This window comes from Natator depressus, chromosome 3 (genome assembly GCF_965152275.1).
Source record: "Natator depressus isolate rNatDep1 chromosome 3, rNatDep2.hap1, whole genome shotgun sequence".
Taxonomy (NCBI): Eukaryota; Metazoa; Chordata; order Testudines; family Cheloniidae; genus Natator; species Natator depressus.
This window is the reverse complement of record NC_134236.1, coordinates 35,322,669-35,333,286: the sequence shown is the minus strand read 5'-3', so window position 1 is coordinate 35,333,286 and position 10,618 is coordinate 35,322,669. Positions and strand designations below refer to the sequence as shown.

The 10,618-nt window shown below is 47.1% G+C and overlaps 1 protein-coding gene across 2 annotated transcripts in view; it reads left to right on the top strand.

Moving 5' to 3' along the window:
• The first annotated feature begins 3,978 nt into the window (after positions 1-3,978).
• Positions 3,979-10,618, top strand: part of RNF144A (ring finger protein 144A) — a 98,827-nt gene continuing 92,187 nt past the window's right edge. Inside the window, exons 1-2 of one of the 2 annotated variants that reach the window (XM_074947695.1) lie at positions 4,037-4,172; positions 9,405-9,532. Coding sequence is in view for 1 of the 2 variants with exons in the window: in XM_074947694.1 (XP_074803795.1) it covers positions 4,043-4,172 (130 nt within the window). In the remaining variant the exon portion in view is untranslated. Of the gene's footprint in view, positions 4,173-9,404; positions 9,533-10,618 lie in introns of both variants that reach the window. The other variant, XM_074947694.1, reaches the window with a different exon arrangement.

Here is a 10,618-nt window from a genome sequence, read left to right as displayed (position 1 = left end):
ACTACTGAAAATTTTTAAAAATGTTTTGTAAAAAATTAATATATTCTGCATTGTAATAAAGTCTTTTAACTTTCTTAAATGTACCTATAGTTTATTTTTGTAACATGTAACACAGAACCATATAATTTATCATATTCACAAGGGGTGTTCAACTTTGGAATCTAAGGTCCTAGTCCAGCAACAAATTCTGTAAGAATGCCTTGCCCATGCAGAGCTAATTGCAGGGTCTGGGGCTAAATGTAGATTCTTTTCTTACTGCAGTGCATTTGTTATGTGGGACTGGGACACAAAAGATTTGGGTTCTATTCCCGGTTTTGCCACCTTGAGCAAGTCACATCCTGTCTCTGTGTCTGTTTCCCCATCTATGAAATGGGGATAATGATACCAACCACCTTTGTAAGTCCTTTGAGATTTCCTGACCAAAAGTACAATGTAAGAGCTAGATATCAGTATTATATGGTGAGTTGATCACTCCATGTCATATGAGCACAATTAGGTTACATTGTATTATCAACCTGACAGGCTATGTGGGGAACACAACTGGCTACACATATTTGAAAGGCATAAAAGGGGTAGATCGTCTTTTTGCCTATGCAGATAGAAGTGACAAAACCTGGTGGCTCCAAGGTGGGAGTAAATGAAAGTGATACCTATACAGTGAGTACCTATACACTAAGTGAGGCAGTGACCATGAGATGGTCGAGTTCAGGATCCTGACACAGGGAAGAAAGGTAAACAGCAGGATACGGACCCTGGACTTCAGGAAAGCAGACTTTGACTCCCTCAGGGAGCAGATGGGTAAGATCCCCTGGGGGACTAACATGAAGGGGAAAGGAGTCCAGGAGAGCTGGCTGTATTTCAAGGAATCCCTGTTGAGGTTACAGGGACAAACCATCCCGATGAGTCGAAAGAATAGTAAATATGGCAGGCGACCAGCTTGGCTTAATGGTGAAATCCTAGCGGATCTTAAACATAAAAAAGAAGCTTACAGGAAGTGGAAGGTTGGACATATGACCAGGGAAGAGTATAAAAATATTGCTCGGGCATGTAGGAATGAAATCAGGAGGGCCAAATCGCACCTGGAGCTGCAGCTAGCAAGAGATGTCAAGAGTAACAAGAAGGGTTTCTTCAGGTATGTTGGCAACAAGAAGAAAGCCAAGGAAAGTGTGGGCCCCTTACTGAATGAGGGAGGCAACCTAGTGACAGAGGATGTGGAAAAAGCTAATGTGCTCAATGCTTTTTTTGCCTCTGTCTTCACTAACGAGGACAGCTCCCAGACTGCTGCGCTGGGCATCGCAACATGGGGAGTAGATGGCCAGCCCTCTGTGGAGAAAGAGGTGGTTAGGGACTATTTAGAAAAGCTGGACGTGCACAAGTCCATGGGGCCGGATGAGTTGCATCCGAGAGTGCTAAAGGAATTGGCGGATGTGATTGCGGAGCCATTGGCCATTATCTTTGAAAACTCGTGGCGAACGGGGGAAGTCCCGGATGACTGGAAAAAGGCTAATGTAGTGCCAATCTTTAAAAAAGGGAAGAAGGAGGATCCTGGGAACTACAGGCCGGTCAGCCTCACCTCAGTCCCCGGAAAAATCATGGAGCAGGTCCTCAAGGAATCAATCCTGAAGCACTTACACGAGAGTAAAGTGATCAGGAACAGTCAGCATGGATTCACCAAGGGAAGGTCATGCCTGACTAATCTAATCGCCTTCTATGATGAGATTACTGATTCTGTGGATGAAGGGAAAGCAGTGGATGTATTGTTTCTTGACTTTAGCAAAGCTTTTGACACTGTCTCCCACAGTATTCTTGTCAGCAAGTTAAAGAAGTATGGGCTGGATGAATGTACTATAAGGTGGGTAGAAAGTTGGCTAGATTGTCGGGCTCAACGGGTAGTGATCAATGGCTCCATGTCTCGTTGGCAGCCGGTGTCAAGTGGAGTGCCCCAGGGGTCGGTCCTGGGGCCGGTTTTGTTCAATATCTTCATAAATGATCTGGAGGATGGTGTGGATTGCACTCTTAGCAAATTTGCGGATGATACTAAACTGGGAGGAGTGGTAGATACGTTGGAGGGCAGAGATAGGATACAGAGGGACCTAGACAAATTGGAGGATTGGGCCAAAAGAAACCTGATGAGGTTCAATAAGGATAAGTGCAGGGTCCTGCACTTAGGACGGAAGAACCCAATGCACAGCTACAGACTAGGGACCGAATAGCTAGGCAGCAGTTCTGCGGAAAAGGACCTAGGGGTTACAGTGGACGAGAAGCTGGATATGAGTCAGCAGTGTGCCCTTGTTGCCAAGAAGGCCAATGGCATTTTGGGATGTATAAGTAGGGGCATAGCGAGCAGATCGAGGGACGTGATCGTTCCCCTTTATTCGACATTGGTGAGGCCTCATCTGGAGTACTGTGTCCAGTTTTGGGCCCCACACTACAAGAAGGATGTGGATAAATTGGAGAGAGTCCAGCGAAGGGCAACAAAAATGATTAGGGGTCTGGAACACATGACTTATGAGGAGAGGCTGAGGGAACTGGGATTGTTTAGTCTGCAGAAGAGAAGAATGAGAGGGGATTTGATAGCTGCTTTCAACTACCTGAGAGGTGGTTCCAAAGAGGATGGTTCTAGACTATTCTCAGTGGTAGAAGATGACAGGACAAGGAGTAATGGTCTCAAGTTGCAGTGGGGGAGGTTTAGGTTGGATATTAGGAAAAACTTTTTCACTAGGAGGGTGGTGAAACACTGGAATGCGTTACCTAGGGAGGTGGTAGAATCTCCTTCCTTAGAAGTTTTTAAGGTCAGGCTTGACAAAGCCCTGGCTGGGATGATTTAATTGGGGATTGGTCCTGCTTTGAGCAGGGGGTTGGACTAGATGACCTCCTGAGGTCCCTTCCAACCCTGATATTCTATGATTCTATGATTCTGTACTCCAAGCCAGCAGCACCCGTAGTTCCAGCACCACCGTTCAGATACACAGGGAATGGCAACTTCGGCCACTTTGAATCAGGGCAGTTTTAAAAGTGGGAGACAGGGTATGCCTCACACAGTGCCAGCCTTGCTGGCAAAAGGGAAACACTTTCCAAACTACAAGGAGTCCGGTGGTACCTTAAAGACTAACAGATGTATTTGGGTATAAGCTTTCCTGGGTAAAAAACCCACTTCTTCAGGTGCATGGAGTGAAAATTACAGATCCAGGCATTATTATACTGACGCATGAAGAGAAGGGAGTTACCTCACAAGTGGAGAACCAGTGTTGACAGGGCCAATTCGATCAGGGTGGATGTAGTCCACTCCCAATAACTGATGAGGAGGTACTTACCAAACAGTCAAGGGACAGGGAGCGGTTGGATGGGGCGGAGGTTCGGCGGGGTCTGTCAGGGAGGGGGAACGGGGGGTTGGATAGGCATGGGAGTCCCAGGGGGCCTGGCAGGGAGTGGAGGTGTCGATAGGGGTGGGGACAATCAGGGGACAGTGGGTTGGATAGGGGGTAAGGTCCTGGGGGGGCAGTTAGGGGCAGGGGGGTTGGATGGGTCGGGGGTTCTGAGGGGGGCAGTCAGGGGGCGGGAAGTGGGAGGGGGCGGAGGAGAGGCTGTTTGGGGGGGCACAGCCTTCCCTATCTGGCCCGCTATCCAGTCTTGCAACCCCGATGTGGCCCTCGGGCCAAAAAGTTTGCCCACCCCTGCTCTAAACGACCCCCGCGGCTGCCTCCACAGGAGGGAGCCTTGCGGGGGCTGCAGGGGAGGGTGCAACCCGCTAGTTGTAGTGGGAGCGTGGGGTCGGCAGAGGGCGCCCGCGTGCGCGCGCTGGAAACCCAGCGGCCGCTTCCAGGCAGCCAGTCCGCGGCGGCAAAACCGCTGAAGCTTAATGGCGCCTTTGTGCTTAGATTAGCGGCTCCCTCCCGCCTCCGTCTCCACCCCCTCCCACCCCCACCTGGAAAGCCCCGAGCGGTGCACACTTGGCTGCGCGGCTCGCGGGCCAGGGGACTGGGCGCGGAGCCATGCCCGGAGCGCGGCCGCCGCCCTGCCCAGGCCGCTAAGCGTGCGGTGCATGGTCCATGCCAGCGGCCGCAGGAGCCGCGCAGGGCGCAGGCGGCGCCCGCTTTGGGGAGGCAGCCGGCTCAGGCACGGAGGCGACAGCAGCATCTCTCCTTCCCCGCCGAGGCTGCAGCGGCAGACGGGTAAGGGGGGCGGGCGGGCAGCAGCATCCTGCGCATCCCTCGATCGCTCCGAAGGCGGGGAGGGGGCATGAACTTAGCGCTGGTACTTCGGCCGGTTGCCCCTCGGACCCAGCCGCGCGGGGTGCGTTACGGGGGTGTCAGCGCTCTAGGGCCGCTCCAGGTGGGGGTGTAGGTTAGGCCACTGTGTGGGTGTCGGGGCCCAGCACCCAGAGGGTACGTGGGGGATCTGGGTCTCTCCTGCCCTCTTTTCCTCCACGCCCGCGGTGAATGCCTTGCAGTGAGCCGCGGCGTCCTCGGGCTGTTTCGCGCCCCAGCCGCAATCGCGCCGGAGAGAGGCGAGAGTACATTGTGTGTGTGTGTGTGTGTGTGTGTGAGACTTCACCATTGCCGCCGCCGCCTGTCCCAGCGGCACTGGCGCCCACTCTTCTTGTGACTCCACTGAATTGCTGCGACTGCCCGGGGTCCTTTTTGTCCAGCCCCCTCTCCCCCCCCCCCGCCCCACACTCTGCATCTCTGGCCCCAGAAGCAGGCAGGTGTGGGGCGGGGGCTGGGGTTTGCACAAGTCCCGCCGCAGGAGGAAGATGCAGCCTGGCTGGCGCTGCCGCCTCTGGTACTTTGCTGTCCCGGTTCCACCCGGCTTGTTAGCGAGGAAGAAGCAGCGAGACTCTCTCTCGGGTTAATCCTTTCAATCGACAGGTCTTCTGCAGGAAAAAAAGGCAAGAGCCGCCAACCCTTGGCCCTGCCTGGAGTTGTGAAGTGTGTGTGTGGGGGGGGCTAGGGTCATTTTTTTTGTGTGGGTAGGGGGCTGGGTGGTGACCCCTCCACCCTTCTGATCCCTTTGTGCTGTGTCCAGCTTTCTGTTATCCAGGGAGGTTTTATTTTGCTGCCCCCAGCCTTTTCCACCTGTGTCTAGTGCAGGTGGGTTGTGATCGTATGAACAACGTAATGTGCCTTTGTGCTGCTGGTAGTGGGGGGTGCAGATTTCTTGTAGGGAGCCGGTTCCCAGGCTTAACAACCCCAGAATGGGCAGAGAGTCTCAAATTATGGTGGAAAGAAGAGAGTTCCTGTGTGTCTGTGTGGCTACGTCCTCAAGGGAACAAAAAACTGGCAGGCTCCATGTACACTCCAGTCCTGGCTCTCTAATCCAAGCCATGACAGTTCCACTCACTGTGAACTCTGCTGCTGCTTAGGATCATCTGCTATTCTTGGTGTCCATGTTTTAAACAAAGCCTTATGAAAGGGCTTGCAGGAAACCCATCCTGTGTCACCAAGGGCAGTTAGTGATTGCATTAGGGAGAGCTGGTTGTAGGTTGGGTGGGGGAAGGAAGAAATGAGGCTGCCTCGTGCAGTGCTACTCTGGGCCCCTTTTGTCCATGGCTGTTCAACTATGTGTTCTTTCTGTGCTGGCTGGCACCTAGGACACAGTTATTTAATGTTGTAGGTCACCATAGGGTGTTTCAAATCCACTTACATAAAGGGCTCTATTTAAGTCTACACACCCGCAGTACAAGTATGAGCTCCTGTCACTGGTTTGGGGTCTTTTTTACGAGTAATTAAAAATAAATGTTTCTGTTAATGAGATCTTTCTGTTGTAATATTCTCCTTTTGTACAACAAGTCTTAAAGAACTATGAAGGTGTGTTGACTTTTTCTTTGCCAGAAATGGTATTATTTCAGTTTAAAGAACCTCTGGCAAAGGCTGTTCTATTCTAGAGGCATTACCAAACTATAACAGCTATTATGAAAGATATAATAAATGAAGAAACATTGCTACAGATGGTATAGCTCACAGAGGCTATTTACAGAAACTGTAACTAAAAAAACCCTGATCATACTCCGTACTTATTAACACTTATTTATCTTCTGTGATATGATGCTTAGAGATAATTAAACCATTTCAGAACAGTTCTGTATCCTGAAGTAAGGAGAGCCACCTATTACTGAATAGTGATTGGAACAAGTCTCTCATGGGGGCTTAAAAAGCATGAATCCTCCTGAGATACGGACAGCAGTTTCTTTTTAGCCAACATTTTGGGGGCGGCGGGGGGGGGTTGGCTGGTTTTGGGTTATAAAAGTGAAAAAAAGCAATTTCTGAATTTTTCCCCCCACTGGTACAAAAGTGATACTGTCCTTAATCTTATCAACACAGGAATAAGAAGTAACCAGATCGTAACTAGCCTGCTTTTTCTGAAAGGCTTAGCACCCTCAAATTCCTTTGAAAAAGGCAGGCACTATATCACTGTATGTAGAACTTGCCTATGGACCATTGAACTGAGGAGGGATATTGATGAGGGATGAAAACAGACATTAGCCATTTGAATTTCCACCATATTCCTCGATGATCAGTCTCTTCCTTTTGTGAAACAAATTGTTTGAGCTTTACAATGATAATTTATGAATGGTGGACTGATTTTTGGTTTGTGTACATGGTGAAATGATTTTGGCTTCATTTGTTGTTTACTTGTGGTGTCTAATCTGGAAGTGTTTCCCGCTGAATTTACAGGTTTTCTTGAAATCTCTCTCTAATCTTTTTTGTCAAGTACTTTGTGATCCTGTGTGTGAAGAATGCTATTAAAAATATCAAAAGTGTCATTTAGAGGAATATTGTCATTGAATATTTTTTAAATTGACCGACCTGTAAAAGTTCCGGTTCATAGACCTCCCTTTAAATAGTATATTTTGGATTTTTAGAAATGCCTTTGAAAGAAAATGTTGTAAGGGTTTTTCTGCTCCGATATTTTTACAGCAAGGGAGAATTTGATCAACTAACTGACAGTGCATTTAGTGGATCTATGAAATTGACTATATTTGAAGTGTTATTATTTACCTAAAGTAAACAAACCAAAAATAAGGGGTGGGGAAAGCTTTTTTTTCTTGTAGTAAATGTAGGTGTTACTTGAAATACATTTTCAGACAGAAATATGTTTTGTCCAAAATTATGTCTCATTATATTCTTGTGCAATCTGTGTACCATTCCAGATGATCAAAACTCCTCCTTCCAGACTGGCTAGCAGTAGTGCTTTGGAGATGAGATAAAGAAAGGGACAAATCTTTCTTTCTTTGAGGACAATGAGTTTTGCTGCTGATTTCAATGGGAAAAAAATTAGGCCAGAAGTATATGTCTGGTGCATGCTTTATTTCACCGTTAGTTTTACCACTGTCCTGGAAGTAATCTTTCTTACGTCTGTATCTTTGTATTCTATTATGCCAACATTAATGTGTAATTTGACATATTTACTGATCCAAAGTACAGGTCACAATGAATATATTTACAATAACAAAACATACCACGTGTACACGTCTCTCTTTATTTGTATATACATAAAATGCACACACACGACTGCCAGATTGTAGATTAGTTGTAGATACTGCCACAATGAATGTGAGGCCGATAAACTTTGATTTTAAGCTAATAAAAGGTGTTTTCTTTGTGTTTGGACAGTTTGGTAGTAGATTATTTTTTTCCCACACCAACACTGGTAGTTATTGGGCTAGATGGTCTCTGTGTTTTATATTATGCTAGGTACCCATAGACTTTTGGGTATGAGGCACCCTATTAATACTGTTAATTATGTCCACTTTTAAGCTTAAAATATACAAATCATATATTGTAAGGGAACCATTTTGAAAATGACAGATATCTAGTTGGCTGTTACTACTACTTGTTCTAAAATCTTTTCCTGTATCGGATTCTGTGGTTGTATTACATTATGAACACTTCTTACAAGATTTGACATCTATCCCCCAACTAAACTCTCAGCCTTGTACTGTTGACTTAAGCATCAGTTTTGGCTGCACAAAACATATGGTGGTAAGAACGGTGCTAGTGTATCTAGTGTTATCTAGAAAAGGCCCACAGACCTTTCTTGGACTGGGAGAGGCCTTCTCCTGTTGGACTTCTCAGTGCTGATCCATTGCAAAAACTAACCCTGATGCTACAAATGGAGCCCCCCAGGCAGATCCTTTCATCCTCATGGATCTGATTGCAGATTTAGGGCCTAAATGTGTTCCATCAGCTGTTACATTTCTTACCATCATGAAAATTAGGCTGCAGTATTAATAGTGTGTGTATGTGTGTGGTTTCTTGACCACATTGTTTTCAGTTTCCTTTTATAACTCTCAAATTGCACAAACCAATTATAACCTAGCACAACACTTACTCAGTGTCAGTGGTTTAATAATTCTACTGTATAGTACTTGGCCTATTGTCAATTGCTGTTTTTATAAACAGGCTGTGTCTCTAACTGGCTGTGCAGAAGTGAGTCAGTGGTGTGGTGTTCATCTCCCTTTGAGCTGGTGAGATCCTTTCTGAAGGAGGACAGTCTAGATGATCATAACGGTCCCTTACACTAGCCTTAAAAGCTATGACCTTGGTACAGCTGTTGGATACATAGTAGCCATACTGCATTCACATTGCACCAGTAATGGGAGTGGTTTCCTGCTTCTGGAAGCCATTTACATGAATTCATGTTAGCTATGCCACAACCCTTCAACGTACACTGTCTATGAATGCTGGAGCAGTCAGAGAATGTTTTCAGAATGCAGACTTTCAGCTAGCCCCTTTAAGTGTTTGCAGGTAGTGAACTTTCTAATCACACCAGAGTTCATAGATATTAAGGTCAGAAGGGACCATTATGATCATCTAGTCTGACCTCCTGCACAATGTAGGCCACAGAATCTCACCCACCCACTCCTGCGATAAGCCTCTCACCTATGTCTGAGCTACTGAAGTCCTCAAATCATGGTTTAAAGACTTCAAGGAGCAGAGAATCCTCCAGCAAGTGACCTGTGCCTCATGCTACAGAGGAAGGCATAAAACCTCCAGGGCCTCTTCCAATCTGCTCTGGAGGAAAATTCCTTCCTGACTCCAAATATTGCGATCCGCTGGGAAATCAGGAAGGAAAAGAGAGAGGTAGTGAGATAAATAAAATAATGAGTAGCCATAAAGAGAGGAAGGCATCCGAGGACCAGCATGGTCCTGGGCTCTAGAGAGGTAGCAGTAATTGCCGCATCCCTTCTGTGACATCACTTCCATCTTGTTACTGGAAAATGAGATCCATGATATGTGCGGGATAGTCACTTGCTGGGAGTCTTTTTCATTGAGGTCTTTAATTATGCTGTCCTGTGGGCACCACCGCAGCAGTTAAATGTGACCATCTCCTATGGTATCCAATAGAAACATGTACTAAATACACCATCATAAGTTACTAAATAGCTATTTCCTCCCTTCCAGTTTTCTACATACCGCATAAAGGAACTTCCCTCCAGGAGTCCCCTCCCTAAGTGCCAGGAAGAAAAGATGGGGCCTTGCAGTGTGTCTGGAAGATGATCAGATCTGGACTCTGGTAGACCAAGGGGGAAGTAAGTGCAGGTCTCTCTCTTCTGTACTGAGGGGAGCTCCAGTTTGAGTGCCTCCCCTGACCACAGTGCTCTGGCTGTACTGCACATGGTGGGAAACAGACTCTTAGGCTACTAGATCCCAAACCACTTCAGTCTTTAAAGGTTAAATAAACACGTTGAGTTCCTATGGAAACTTGCTGGCAGCCTAGTCACACCTGAAGCACTGGGGTTATGTGCTGCCAGCACAAAACTCCACTCAGAAAATTAGCCAGCTCATTCAGTAACAGCTTCAGTTCCTGTGGTCTCAAAAAATAACCCCTGGTAGAGTACATCACAGTCCTCTGATCTTGAAGTGATAAGGGCATGGATAACGTATAGCAAGGTCCGTATCCTGTACTCTGTGAAGACTGTCACCATCTGATCTAGGTGGAGCTCAGCTCTCAGACTTCATCCACACCTCAGTCTCTAACAGACACTAAGTCATTTGCATGAACAGAATTGGTTGAGTTAGAGACAAAAACCAGAGTGTTGTCTGTATGCTGAAGACTGCCTACTCTCTCTTCCCTAAGCCCCTGATGGCCTTATATACTCACTGAGCAGGAGAGGTATGTGACGATGAATTAAGCAGGGGAGCATGTAGCCTGGCACAAATCCACTGTGGGTCCCAGTAGCTGTCACAACATTAGGATGCTCCCACACTCATGATTTCTGCCTTTGCTGTTTACCAGACACTGTCCTCCATGCTGGGGCTGCCAGTTGGTAGTGAGGAGCAGTAGAGAGAATACCATGGGAATCTCCATCATCCTGTTACTAGTCTTGTAGCCCACTTTTACTGGCCCTCTGTTGGCTCCCTTCCCACTAGATGCGCTGTGGACATTGGTGGAGTGAGCAGCACACCTCTGTAAGCAATTCCATCCTGCCCCATAGTGCCTTCCCTAATGTTACTCCATATCGTCCTGAGTAAGGAGTTCTATGGCATTATCCTTTTCAACAGCTTACCCTGGAAATATGTTGTCTCCAGATGAAGCGATGCAGATGAAATCAGTATTATTGGACAACCTGCACCACATCCTCTGGGTGCCCCCTGATTCCAGACTGTCAATACAA